This window comes from Macrotis lagotis, chromosome 4 (assembly GCF_037893015.1).
Source record: "Macrotis lagotis isolate mMagLag1 chromosome 4, bilby.v1.9.chrom.fasta, whole genome shotgun sequence".
In the NCBI taxonomy this organism is placed as follows: Eukaryota; Metazoa; Chordata; class Mammalia; order Peramelemorphia; family Peramelidae; genus Macrotis; species Macrotis lagotis.
Window position 1 is genome coordinate 165,719,310 of NC_133661.1, and position 15,110 is coordinate 165,734,419.

A 15,110-nucleotide genomic window follows, 5' to 3' on the forward strand; every position below is an offset into this window, starting at 1 on the left:
ACATAATCTATAAACCAATTGGTTCACCCACATGTATCTACCTACTTAAAATCCTAGAAAAATTCAATGTGATATAATTGTAATACCGGTAACTCATGAAACTGTCCAAGCCTGAGCTAATGCTTTTTAAGTAAAGTCAAAATGAGCTTATTTCACATATACTTTGACTCCCCCTTCCCATAAAGCATCATAGGAGCATAGGATTAGAGTTTGAAGGGACCTGGGATATCACTTAGTCCAACCTCCAAATTTTATAAGTGGAAAAAAAACAAAAGTCCAAAGTTTCAGTGACTTGCCTAAGGTCACACACATAGTGAGTAAAGGAGGTGGGTTGTGAACCCAAGTTCTTTGACTCAGTGCTCTTAGACCTGTTCTACACTGTCTTTGAAACTATTTTGGAAAAACATTTGTTACATAAATATTACCTGAGTATTTGTGGCAGAGGAAAGTGTCTTGATGGAAATTTTCTTCGTTCCAGAATCAGGTGATGTGGCTGAAGTCTGATTCTGTAACAATACCGTGGCAGTTGCTGTTTTAATTTCCTCCTCCTTTTTATTCTGGGCTGAGAATGTGTGAGGTCTTGTCATTCCACTGTCTTTGTTAACTTTATTTTCAGGAACTTTGCTTGCATTACTGAATTGTGAAAGTCCGGGCTGTCCATCAGGAGCATCCTGCCCTTGTTCCTGCAGTTTCCCAGAGATCTGCCCTACTATAGTATGTTTCCCACCAGAAGGCAAGTGACGATCTCGAGATAGGGGCTTCTGCTGCCAAACTTGAGATGGTCTGAGGAGATGTTCATTGGATTTGCCCAAGTTTCGGCTAAACTCATCTAAGTATGCAGAGTCTCCCTGTAGGCCAAAAGGAAAAGCACTATCCACACTTCTGGACCTCTTGCGATCATCTGGATGAATTCTATTCCGTTTCCCAGACCTCCCCCTTCTCTGAGAGCCAACTTTCTGATCAAATTTTTCAATTAATTGATCTACACCTGCAATTGATCCTGTGTCAATATCCCGGCCTGTCCCTGGCATGAAGGGAATATACCTTCTATTTTCATGACGATTCACATTATCAGCATGGATGGCATAATCTTGGTCATCCAGTAAAAATTTGTACAAAGAGTTGGCTGAAGTGGGGGTTACTGATGAGGAGGAGGATCTCCGTGACCTGTAACCATCCAACACTGGCCCAGCAGAATCTTGTCGGCGAAAGGGGAGAACATCTGGCCTACTTTTTTTGCTTTCTTGATGAGTATCAGGGTGAATGGCAGTAATGAGTGTCTCACTGGGAATAGGAGATTCAGCTGGCAGCCCTTCATTGGCACAGCTCTGAACATTTAGACACACTGATGCCTGCTTCTTGGGATCATCTATCACAATTGAGCTGCACAAACGAATGGCGGTCACATTACATTTTGACATATCTCCTGAAGGCAAGCTAGCTGGCTGAGAAGTAGTGGGTTTAGAAAAGCAAGTTTGAGAACGTTTATTGTTTTTACTTTCATCTATAAGTGTTTTGGTCCAGTTGCGCTCAGGAGATCTGTGAGTCTCTAAATTCAATTCATTCTTTTCAGGATTATAAGGCTGCAAAAGTTCAGGGTGTCTCTGAAAGTTCAACATATTGGAAGATTTTAGTGAACTATCTTTATGGTCAAGCAGTCCATTTTTACCTTCATAGAGACTGGTTGGCTTTAGACTTCTAAATGCTCGGGGTTGTGCATATGGATTTTCTGGGAACCGAATTTCTCCACTAGCTTTCTCTCCCAGTCTGGGATCCATGTTGGAATGTAAAGGCAGGTCATTGACTGTTGGAGATGTAAATGATGGCCCATTTTCTGCAAAAGGTATGCCTGCCAAACATCTCTCTGTATTATTCAGTACGATATACGGGTGCCCATCAATTCCTTGTACTCTAATACTGACACCATAAGATCCCGTCTTTGCATTCTGAGAAAGTCTTGATTTTTTGGTCTCATCACTTTCAAGCCTAAGATGTACTCCATACTCCTGCTGCACATGCTTATATTCTCCAAAATATAGCTCCATGATGTTTAAGCTATTTTTAAAAAGAAGGAAATAGGGAGGAAAATTAGTCTTTAAATAAGTCAAGACTTCACCCAATAAACAGGATCATTTAAAATTGAAATGCACTTTATATCATCCAAAACAGTTTCAAGGAAATAAAAAACTAATGAAAAGGTTTTCTAAACATGCCATGGAAAATGTCTGAACCCTCATGAATATTCATTTTTGAATGAATGATGATGCTGTGGACAACTGCATCTACCTTTCTGGCTCTGTCCATGACCAAAGAAGTTTCCCTACCCCCATCCTGCCTCAGTTATATGCTTTTGTCACCCCATGGCAACCACCAACAGCATTTGGAGAAGATGCCCTTGACATCTTGATACCTCCACCCAGATATCTCACTGATAACTTCAAACTCCAGACATCCAAAACAAATTCATCTCTTCCCCCTTCCTCCATGTCATTCCAACTTGTCATTTTCTTTGAATGGCGCCTTTGACCTTTGCAAAGATTCATAATTCAATTATTTTTGAGACCTCATCCTTAACATCTAATCAGTTCGCAGATCTTAACTATCAATTTGATTATATTTAAGGAATACCAAACATCATCATTCACCCTCTTTTTACTTCAGATCATCAATACTCTCTTCCTAGATTATTATAAGAGCTTCCAACCCAATTTTCCCATCTCTAATTTCTTCCTCTTCCTCTTCATCTTCAAATCACTGCCATGGTAAACATCATAGAGGTCTGTTAAAACTTTTCAATGGTCCCCCACTGCTTTTAAATAAAAATATAAACTACTTAGTCCAGAAACAGGGCCCTCAACAACTTGATTCAAACTTACAGTCATTTTATCATATTACCCTTCACAAATGAATTAGTTATTTCCTTGAATGGGTTCATAATTCTGACCTTCTTTAAGCTATAAACTATATTGAAGATAAATTTTTTTCTTAAATTTGCTCTCAAAATAAAAAAGGAAAAGATCTAATCCTCAAATGATGTCCCCTACAATTCTATAGATAAACATTTATGCAAAATTTAAAGGCTTGTTGCAAAGTGTTTTGCATATGCTGCTTTCCCTTCCACATTTCAAATTTATCCATCATAGTTTCAATATATTACAAGCTAGCTTAAGAAATTAAATAGGAATTGTGGGGGGACTTTGCAAAAGTCAAATGACTCAAGAAGACAGGCAGCTGACAGAAAAAATTTATAAACTCAGAAATGCACAAAATATGTATATAGCATTATTATCAACATATGTATGTAATATATATGTGTGTATGTAATACACATATAAAACATATACATTTTATCTTTTATTACCACAATAATTTAGATATCTTTTCTAGTATGAAGAGAGGGTCAAAAAATTTTACACAGATTTCCCAGATCATGAGGGTGTTTTGCCCCTGAAGTCTGAGATGTGGAAGGATAACTGTATTATCTCATTTGATCCTTACAATAAGCCTAAAAGGTGGGTAATATTGTCCTCATTTTAAATGAGGAGAAATCTGGGGTTGCCTTTCTGATTTTTGAAGACTTTCTCTTCCACAGTTCATTTTGGCTCATTAAATTCCCATCAGTCAGCTAATTCTCTAATTTCTCATATAATTCAGTTGGACCCTCCATATAATTCCTATATTATAACTGCTATAATAGTTATTTGTGTGTTTATATTTGTGTGCAGCCTTTAAGAAATTTTAGTTTTGAATTTTATTAACTGTCTTATATCTTGAATGAGAATACTAATACTACTAATAAAGACTAGTATGATTTCAGGAGCACATGTGACCAAAAAGACATTGGGTCTCCAGAAACAAAAATTTAGTTTATCACCAAGAACAAACAATGGTTTTTCTGGTACTGTTGTACTGAACAAATATTAAGGGACTACTATGTATTGGAAACTGAGCTGGAGGCTGGAGGTACAAAGACAAAAATGAACCAGTTGTGCTTTAAGGAATTCACATTCCCCTGAAAGATGTGATATGAACAAAAAAAAAGCAAGTACAAGGCGATCTAAGGAAGGCAAAACCATTAACAGAGGGGAATGGAGGAAAGCAGGAAGACAGCAGCACAGGAAGAATGCCTAAATGGGAGCCTTGAAGAAAATTAAGACTCCTTAGAGACTGGCTCAAACAAGCCTTGTACCACAGGAAAGAAGGACAACATAAGCAAATACACACAAGCAAGAGATGGAATAATCACTTTGGGGAGCAACTATTTTAACTAGAATATAAAATATGCTGTGAGAAATAAAGTTAAATTAGTCTAGAAAGACAAGCTAAAATAGTCTAGAATGAAGGACTTTTTTTGTGCTTTAGCACAGACGTAACAGCATTGAATCACTAAATGTTTTTTTGTTCCTTAGGAAGAGTCATTGAGAATCACCATGTCAATGTGCAGCCCCAAGGAAAGTAGAGTTTTTACTGTCTTATTCAAATCCAGACTATCCTTCATGTTAAGACTATAAACAACATATTCATTAATAAAATCTGCTGAAAGCTATTCTCTAGTTTCAGAGAGTAACCCAAGTTAAAACCCTAACACATCACACTCTATGTCTACACCTTCACTCAGAGATAGCACCCAAATGGTGCCTTACATAATTATGCGGTAAAAGCTGATAATTTGCCAGGGTGTCACATTGACATCTGGCCAATAAACACTGTGTTTCCTATTGGAAAAGATGGTTAAAATACAGTAATTGCTTTACTTAGCAAGATCAGCAAATGTGCTAATGAATGCGGACAAAAACAACTCTGTTGGAAGAACCGTTAACATGCGCCAGACAGAAACATACCCTTTCTGGAGGGTGTTACATACTAACAACTGAGTAAACAGATTATTCACATTTTTCTGGCTCTCTCTTCATTTCTTAGCTAGTCTAATTCCTGAAGAGCATTTTTGAATAAATGTAAGAATACACACCAGTCAACCCCAAGTCTAAGATTTAAAATAATCCTCCAGATTTAAACCCTTTAAGAAAACAAAATGGTGTGGCAAAAGGCACAAGACCTAAGTTAATGGGCAAACTCCCTGCCTAACCAAGACTACACAAAAAGTTATTTTAAAATAACATAAATAACAAGGCACAAAGACACAGAACTTTCAATCTTTCAAAAGCATTTCCATCACAACCAGTTTGTGACATTGGCAATAAAAGTACTGTTTTTCCTATTTTACAGATGGCAAGTCAGATTACATGAATTTTTTTGTCAATGATCACACAATTATTAAGTACATAAGATAGAACTGTAAACCAGGCCTCATTTACTTCAAGCCCCAAACTCTATTCACAAAACTAAAGATGTACAGACACCCACAAGAAAGTAGATCTCCAAACCCAGCTAATTCTAGACAAAAGTTCAATTTCAACTGGGCCTGGCATCAAGGAAAGAAAAAATGAGTTGCAAACCAGACACTGGTAATGTTTTTCAGAGTCAGAAACTTGATAAGGCAAGTGAAACCTGATTAAATCTAAAGATTCTTCTCGTGCTTTTTTGGGGGGAGGGGAAGGTGGGTTGTTACACTATTATCAAGATCTATAAAGGATCTCTACCAAAAAACACAAGATTTCCTTTGTTTTACAATGATATTACTAGCTTCTTCCATTCAAGATTGTTTTTCATAAACAAAATGTTTGGCATAAACAAAAATTGCCCTATTCCTTAAAATTCAGCAGCTTGTCTCTCCACTTGTAATAAAATCGAATAAATCTGTCAGATGAATTAAAGATAGGGACTAGACCTGTGATTTAGCTGGTATAAGTTACTCTCACATAAGGAATCTCCCTTCTACCAAAGCAGAACACTGCTCTTTCTGCAGCCTATATTCTTAGCCAGTCTGCCTCAAGCACTTAGAATTTAAGTGACTTGTCCAGCATCACATACTCTGACTAAGGGTTGGGGCTTGAACTGAAAATCTTCCTGATTCTTCATCCACTTTATCATACTGTCTCTCACCATCTAAATAACACATGCTTCAAAAAGTTAATATCCATGATGAAAACTTTTAAATGAGCTAAACAAATTATACTTAATTCATTTATTTTCCTCCAATTAAAAAAAGACTTTAGTTTCCTGCTTATCTCCCACATTCTCCTCTCCTGTCCTAGGCTCCCCTGTGACCACAGACACAACTCCCAGTTTAGCATCCCCTTCTAAGCCCTAAAGAGAGGATAGTATGCCTTTACCATATCCCTGCTCTGTCTGAGAGATCCACTTAGGAGGACTGTACTAAACTGGAGACAGAGTAACTTGGCACAACCAAGGTACATCAAAATCCTCTCCCTTTCACTAGCTAGTTCTGAATGTATACATTCTATATTATCACTCCTTTTAATATACCACTCCTTTTATTTAAAGTTTTAATATAAATTAAAATGCAAATAAACCTGAGAATCATAATACTTTCTTTTAAGCTAGTAATCACGCACATCTTAATAAAAACAATGACTCTCTCAGAGTTGATGGGTAATGGAAAGTAGACAACAGGATACTCTTGTAGAGACAAAGATCTAAGGGAAGAGAAACAAGAAAATCCTCCAAGATCATAAATCTAATAAGGTAACAGTAATAGTTGGTATGACTGATCCATTCTAGGAAGCTAAGAGATCATAGAAATTTGCTAGAGCTTATGCTCTGGTGCATTCAAACTTGTTTTCTTCTTTATTTTTTTCCAACTATATGCAAAGATAATTTTCAATATTCATTTTTTTTAAGTTTTCAAGTTCCACATTTTTGTCACCTTCCCATCCCTTCCCCCCTTTCCATGGCAGTGAACAAACTGATATGGGTTGTACATATTCAATCATATAGTCAAACTTTTATTAAGTGACTACGTGAAAGGCACTGGTATAGAACTAAAAAGAACATGAAAAATGATCCAACTCAATCTTTCTATTTTACAGATGAGGAAAATGGTAAAAGAAACAGAAAAGCTAAAATGTCAAACATCACAGAGACTATTTGTAATAGGTTATCTTCAAAGCTTTGCTTAGAGTCCTGATTCTGAATGCTGTCTGGCCTTGACTTTATTTGAGACCTTGAGGACTGAAAAGAAGAGTATATTTTAGGGAAAGAAGTGAGTGGAAGGAAACTATTGTGACTGCGAATTGTGACTCAGTGTACTTGAGAATATAGAGTTAAGTAATTGCGAGGGATGTGTTTCAGAGAGTATGAGAATGAGAAAATGTTGTATGCCTAGGAGTCAATGTATCCACAATTATGTCACAGATAGGAAAGGGAAAAATGAAGGGTGATAGGGAGTCTAAGAGTCTGGATTTCTGTGGCAAGGACAAAAGACAGAAATTTTCATAGAAGCATTTGAGGTCTGAAAAAAAATCAATGTAGGTAATAAAATTTGATTGAAATATTTATGAGGTAGTGAATAAAAACAAAGTAATTTAATTAAAACAGCATTAGCCATCAATACACTCTTTCAAAATAACTCTTTAATCTAACTAACCCTGAGAACTTTCTGAATCCAAAGGCTGCCTAATACAGGAGCTTACACAAAGAAAGAAGAATAAATATTTTAACAAACAGGCATAAGTGAGGAAATTTTTACTATTCAGTAGAAAGCATTTCCACAATAATACTACTTATAATAGTTAACACTAACATAGTTATTCAAAGTTTGTGCTTTCTATAAATTATCTCATTTGACTGATATCACTCTACTCCAGGGCAATATGCCCAAGAAAGGAATGAACAATTTAAAGAAGATCAGCAAAAATAATCATGAACACCCAGTCCTTTTAATATGTCTTAAATCTGGTCCTGTGACATATTACAATAAATTTCACCTTTTAAAAATTCTCAGATTTTCCAATCACCTTCAATGCTGAAAGAGAGATACATAATGTTAGAACTGGAAGAGAGAGGCACACACACTTTTACTTGATCACTTTGTAAGTCATATCTGGCATCAGCACTACCATACAAGGCAGCCTCAAGGGAGGAAACTTATGCAAGGTGCTTTTGTTGACTTCTAAACCACTGGAGAAGCTCAGATATCCTGTCACTACTCCCAGCCTTACTTTATCTTCAACCCTTGTTTTCACAGCAGGAAAAGTCTCCTGGAATCCTTTTTCTCCCACCCCTCCACAGGACTGAATCCTATCTTTCCATTCAAGGTTCAGTTCATATCTCACCTCTTCCTCCAAAAAGCCCTACCCAATTCTACCAGTCCACACTGCTCTCTCCTCTCTATGACAAAGTCTAGGCTAAGTTTCCATCAGCAACATACCAACTTACTGTTTAATGTTTTTTTAGTAATAACAACCAACATTTAGCAAAGTGCTTTATAGCTTTTATTTTATTTGATCCTCATAAAACTGGGAAATAGGTGCTGTCTAATTAGTCCCATTTTAGAGATGAGGGTTAAGAGAGCTGAAAGAACCCAAGGGGTCACACAATTGAGTGGGTGAGACAGGATTTAAACTTAGGTGTTTGGACTTCAAGTCCAAAACTCAATTTCGTTGTGTCACCTAGCTTAGCCCTTTAGTGTTAAGTTTTGGGTAGCTATCCCTACCCAGTCAGAGGAAGAAGAATAAGCCTAGAAATTTTGCATCCCAAGGATGCCTTGCAAATTGCAGCTCACACTACAGTCCCTCAACAAACACTGTCACTAATAGAAATCTATCACTATTTCTGCCTTATTCTGCAGAAAAAAAAATTTGTCTCTGAGACACATTTTTGGAGTCCAGAAAGTAAAAGATATCATGTCTATATTTCCCATCTCTATGGCCTGATTGACAAAAATGGGCCAGAAGGAAGAAAAAAACAAAGGGAGCAGAAATGAATCTTTGACTTTTGACACACCCTTGCTTGGAATTTCAGTAATGTCCAGCCTCTCATTCCCTAGACTCTACTAAAAAAAAAAAATAAAGAGGAAGAGGGGAAATTGCAAAAACATGATTTCAAAGGTAAACTGTTCATTTTGGAGAATGTTTCTTGCTTTCCCTTGATGATCCCAAGCTATATTGATCTTTCCTCAAATCACTCATTCTGCTTTGACTGTACCCCCACAATCCTATTGTGATATATTATCACTGTTTGTCTTCTCATAAATAGTGAACCTTTTTGGAGAGAGATATTATATCTCATTTTAATTTGCTTAGTAAAAATATGTTGAGAACTGAAGTGAACCAGAAGCCTAAACGAAACAATCTCAAGATAGGGAAGGGAATAAGTATTTATAGAATGCCAACTATGCTATCTCATTTGATCCTCACAACAACCCCGTAAGGTAATTACTTTCCCCCCCCCCTCCCTGGTCACAAGTTAAAAACAAGTTTCAACATTCATTTTTAAAGTTTTTAGTTCCAAATTCTCTCACTTCTTTTCACCCTACATATAATCCCCATTTTACAATCAAGGAAATTGAGGCAGATAAGGTCAAGTGGCTAGCCCAGGGTCACAAAGCTAGTAAATATTTGATGCTGGATTTGAAGAAAATTGAAGAAAATTTGAAAAAAATCCAGATCCAGCTAACTCCAAGTCCACTAAACCATCCAGCTGCCTTGGAACTGGCATCATACAGAAGAAAGACAAAGAACAGTAAAGTAGAAGACAGTAAGGGGAAAGGCCTAATACCCAAAGCTCCCCCCAAAGTACTGATGGCCCCCAACTCACAAAAGATGGTTATGAAAAATCAAACTTAATTACTTACATGTATCAGGCATTATTAAATACTTATTAAATGGAATAAAGACTAATAAAGACTTGATCTCAATGAGATCTGGGTTCTAATCCTGAACAAATTGCAAAATCCTGACAAACTGCAACTTCTCTAGTCCTCACTTCTAAACTGAAGATGGAATTAATACTATTTACCCTACAAGACTGTTAGAAATGTACAAATGAGATAATGCATTTGATATGTTTTGCAAACTGTTAACCATTATCTAAATGTTAGTTGTTATCAGCATCATGAGAGGATCTGGACCCATGATTTCATCATCCAAGAAACTCCTGATTTTGAGGGCACACGCATTCCTCCTGTCACAGGGAAAGCTAGGAGTCATCCATAGTTCTTTTCCCTTCTCCTACATTCCCTTCCTTCATTATCCAATCAGTGGGACAGTTTTATCAATTCCACCTCCAAAATATCTCTCCCAAACCAATGAAGCTTCTCCATGGACAATCACTCTGATATCCTCATCACTGTCTACATTTCTAAGTCCCCTACAGATTCAATAGCCCTTTATTGTCTTTAGAGTAAAACGTAAACTCCTCTAGCATTTAAATTTCTTCACAACTTGACTCTAGTCTATGTTTCCAGGTCCAATTATATATTACTCACACTTCACTTATTTCACTTCAGACAATATAAAGCAAGACATCTCCAGCCCCTATGCCTGCAATGCTCCTTTTTCAGTTCTGTCTTTTGGATTACCTAAACATTTCCAGATTCCTCTACTGCTCCTCTTCCTCTCCAAAAAAAATAAAAATTACTTTCTATTTACATATATATATATATACAAAAGCTTGTAGACTATAAAAGCTTCTGGGGAGGAAAGAAGAATATTTTTACTTTTATTTATCCCCATCAATGCTGGTGAGCATCAAGAGCTTTTATAGAGGGGTGGCTAGGTGGCGCAGTGAATAGAGCACCAGCCTTGGAGTCAGAAGTACTTGGATTCAAATACAACCTCAAACACTTAATAATTACTTAGCCATGTGGCCTTGGGCAAGCCACTTAGCCCCATTGCCTTGAAAAATCTTTTAAAAAAAAAGAGCTTTTATAGATATTTATTGAATCTTGTTAAGGAACTCCTAGTGTTGAATACTTCCCTCTAATGGCAAAGACTGCCAAACTCTCTGAAATACAAAATCATTCAAGAGATACATGGAACAAAGAGATATTTACTTAACCTGAGTCACCCTGCCAATGTACCAGAGTCAAGACTTGAACCCAGATTTTCCTGATTTCACAGTTAGACCTCTCTATCCAGTACTCCACACTGATGTTTGTCATTATTATTAGATTATAGAAAGTTCTCTCATAATATATAAATTTCTCAATATGTTATAATTCTAGTTACAAAACATAATTGAATAATAAAACTGGGAAAGAAATTTTTAATTTATCTTGAATACTCTTACTAAAAGAAAAACAGATTTAACTAGAACAAAATAAGGAAACAAAGATTTCTCAGCAGATTATAAAGAGTAATACTTTTGTGGACCATAGCAATTGATGACAAAGGTTCTTTATCATATCTAATTTTATAGCTTAGAGTTTTCCTTCCAGGACTATGTATGAAAACTTTTGTACTATTAATAAGGTCTTAGAAATAGGGTATACATAAAGGGAAAAGAATATAACCTATACATAAATGCAAAATTGGTGGTAAATTGTGAGATAGTAAACTATTCATTCCTTTTGACCTAGCAGGGTCAATACTGGGCATATAAACCAATGAGGTCAACAGCAGAAAAAAAAAATAGTTATTATAAAATATTCATAGCAAGCCTTTTTCTTAATTAAAACTTTTTCAATTATCAATAAATTTTCTCCTTCCCATTCTTACCTTCCCCAACTGGAAGGAAGGAGAAAAACAACCTTGTAACAAGTAGGCAAGCAAAATAAAACTCCCATATTGGTCATATCCAAAAATGTGTTTCATTCTGCATATTTAAACCATCACCTCTCTCTCAGAAAGAAGATAAAATTATTCATCATTAGTTCTCTGGAGACATGGATTGCAATGATCAGAGTTAAGTCTTTCAAAAATGATCATTTTTTTCAATGTTGTTATTATGGTAAAAATTGTTATCCTGATTGTGCTCATTTTACTCTTCATCAGTATATAGTGGTAGTACTCTTGGACAAGTCCCTTTCATCATTTTATTACATTCAATGTACCAGAATTTGTTCAATCACTTCCCAAGATATGGACACTGCCTTACCCCACTCCCATTTCTTTGACACTGCAAAAAGAGTTGCATGGCAGCACACTTCAGGGCAACTAAAAAAAAACTCTGAAAAAGGCAAATAATTACTTACTAAGGGATAGATGGAACAACTGGGGCAGCTGAGGAATTCAGAGTTCACAGAATCATAAAATTGTTATATTTTCATAGTCATTAATCTAATGATAGCCCAAACTATATCTTTGACTATCCATCCTGTTGGTAGATTTCAACCATTCCCTCATTTTACAACTTTTATTTTGCAAATGCAAAAAATAAAGTATTTGTTTCCACAAAACACCCATGGGGGGGGGGGGGGAGAATTATTTGTCTCTTTACATGAGTCCTTATCTCTCTATAGGGGGAAAAATTGTTTCTCTAGATGAGTCATTATCTCTCTATAGGGGAAAAAACTCACAAGTGGGATAAACTGAGGCAGAAGACAATAAGCAGCACCAAAATATTTAAAGTATCCTCAATAATTTAATGGAAAACAACACTAAAAGACATTTAAACTGAGATAATGAAATGATCATCTTGATTCCCAGAACTTAAGACAAAGCATACCTTTCTCCTTTTGATAGAAAGATGGTGGGGTTACTGGTACAGAATGAAATATATACAATTACTCAGCTATCGATTTATTAAGTGCATAAGCCACTCAGGCATGAACAATATACTTATTTTTTTTTCTTCATCAGTTTTATTTCTTTGTATAAAACACTATTGGAAAGTATCTGAAATTGGCAGTAATTTTTCTTAAAATAAAAGATGTCAATAAAGCCTTTTTTTTAATCCTTTTTTGCACCAACCTCACCCACTAAGTATATTTTATCAATCTACATCAGGTCGAATCATCTGGTGCTTTAAAAGTTTGTGGTAATCTACAGACTTGCAGTCTTCCTCTCTGTTGCACTGCTGCTGCTCCAGAAAGGTCAAAGTACCAATAATAAAACACTGACAACTAAAGCATTCTCAGACTGCTGCATCTCTTATTGTCCTCTCTAGGAGCTTCCTTCCTCCAATTCCAAAGGAGATACAACATTTACATTTTCAAAAGATGAAGCTGCATTGAGTTTAGGAGGAAACTCAGCATGTCTAGGGTGAAATAAAAGAAGAAAAAGGGAATCAACGATATAAAGTTAATATAATAATGTAATAAAGTGAAATGAAATGAATACAAACTGAAAAAGTTTTATATGAAGTTATGAACCTGGAGAGTTCATAATAGTGGTTGATATAAATTTCAACTGGGGAAGATCTGAGGATGAAGTGAAAGAAGTTCAATTATAATACTGTTGAAACTGATTTTAATAAAATATTTCTAATTATTTGCCAACCTGCTACAATTAAACCTTATGTCAAATAAGCACACATCTGTAGGCATCTGTAGCACTGGTGTGAAATGGTGTGTGTGTGTGTGTGTGTGTGTGCTTGTGCAGTCTCATGTTGACAAGCACAGTGTATGGTGTCACTTTGAAACCCAATATAACTATAATTTTAATATATAGCAAGCAATTTTTCTGGTGTTAATGACCAAAAGACCACCTGCCCATGGAGTATTCACATTTTTTTTTTGGTTTTTCCAAGGCAGTGGGGTTAAGTGACTTGTCCAAGGACACAAGAGATTATTAAGTGCCTGAGATCAAATTTGAACTCAGGTCCTCCTGACTCCAGGGTTGGTGCTCTATCCACTGCACCATCTAGCTGCCCCAGTATTTACATTTTTAAAGATAAACTAGTGCTACATGGCCCAGTGGATAGAGCACTGACCCTGGAATCAGGAGTCAGGAGTTCAAGTCCAGCCTCAGACACTTAATAATTACCTAGCTGTGTGGCCTTGGGCAAGTCATTTAATCCCATTTGCCTTGCAAAAACTTAAATAAATAAATAATCGAACAAATAAATAAATAAATGAATGAAGATAGGCTAATTAACTCCCTTGTAAAAGGAGGAACAGCTTCCTAAATATTCATAGTAACTTTAGAAATCTGTTAAGTTCTTTGCTACATTCCTTCTAATATATATAGCATAAGAGGGGAGAAAACCTCTATTATGTAACATGCTGCTGTCTACACCTAATAGATGCAAGATGCTCCAAAATATGAAATAGTGAATTAAAGTACTTGAGTTTATGTCATCTGCTTGTTTTGCCTACATAAGCACTAAAATCTAAAGACTGACTTAAGACTGATAAAAATTAATTATGGATTTATTCCAAGGCCAAAATTAATAGCAAAAGGAAAAGGGATAGAAAACAGAGATGCACTATGTTTAGCATGATTATACAAGTAAAGCCTATGTTGGATTGCTTTCTGTCAGGGGGAAAGAGGGTGAAAGGAAGGGAAGTAGAAAAATGTAAACTTAAAACCTTTTAGAAAAATGATTGTCGAAAGTTAACATCTCATGCAGTTAGAGGAATAAATTTTTAAAAGTTCTCTTTATCAGTAATATTGACAGTAATAAAAAAAGAGGGACAAATTCAGACAAAAAATAAATAAATAAAATAAAAGAGATGTAATTTGCTAGCCCCAGCTCTGGGGATACTCTGGATAAAATGTTTCATAGACCCTGACCCAAGACCATAAGAGCAAGTCCCCATCTTTATGTGGCAAATATCAAATTTGGAACATCAACCACAAGACAGAGCAGGATTTCCCCACAAGAATGTATGTCATTTCTCCCACCTTCACCACCCTCAATTATAATCCTCAAAGATGCCAAAGCACAGGATAGATTTTGGATCAATCAATAACATGTTATCTCCCTACCCTAAAATTCCCAGGGAAGCCAAAAAATTATTGCATTATCACTAGATTGTGTGGCAGAACTTATTCTATATGTAAAGGGAAAATGGAGAAGCCATTTTTGTTGCAACTGAATCTCAAAGGTTGCACAGAGAGACTGGTACTACATAGATCATGTTGTGCAACTCTATCTACTAGCCCAAAGTAAGAAACAGTCTTCCTAGTTCAGGAAGACAAATAAGCAATGCTTGCATCTTTTGGTCTTCAACCATTGAAGCCTTGTCAGGCTGTAAAATATCTTTCAACGGGCAGCTAGGTGGCATAGTGGATAAAGCACCAGCCTTGGAGTCAGGAGTACCTGGGTTCAAATCTGGCCTCAGACATTTAATAATTACCTAGCTG

The 15,110-nt window shown here is 36.1% G+C and overlaps 1 protein-coding gene across 4 annotated transcripts in view; it reads right to left on the reverse strand.

Annotated features, from left to right (window-relative positions):
* Nucleotides 1-15,110, reverse strand: part of CGNL1 (cingulin like 1) — a 221,124-nt gene that overhangs the window by 149,026 nt on the left and 56,988 nt on the right. For all 4 annotated transcript variants that reach the window (XM_074234587.1, XM_074234586.1, XM_074234585.1 and 1 more), the window contains exon 2: nt 426-2,055. In XM_074234587.1, the coding sequence (XP_074090688.1) occupies nt 426-2,045 (1,620 nt within the window). In that variant the 5' untranslated portion in view covers nt 2,046-2,055. The remainder of the gene's footprint in view (nt 1-425; nt 2,056-15,110) is intronic.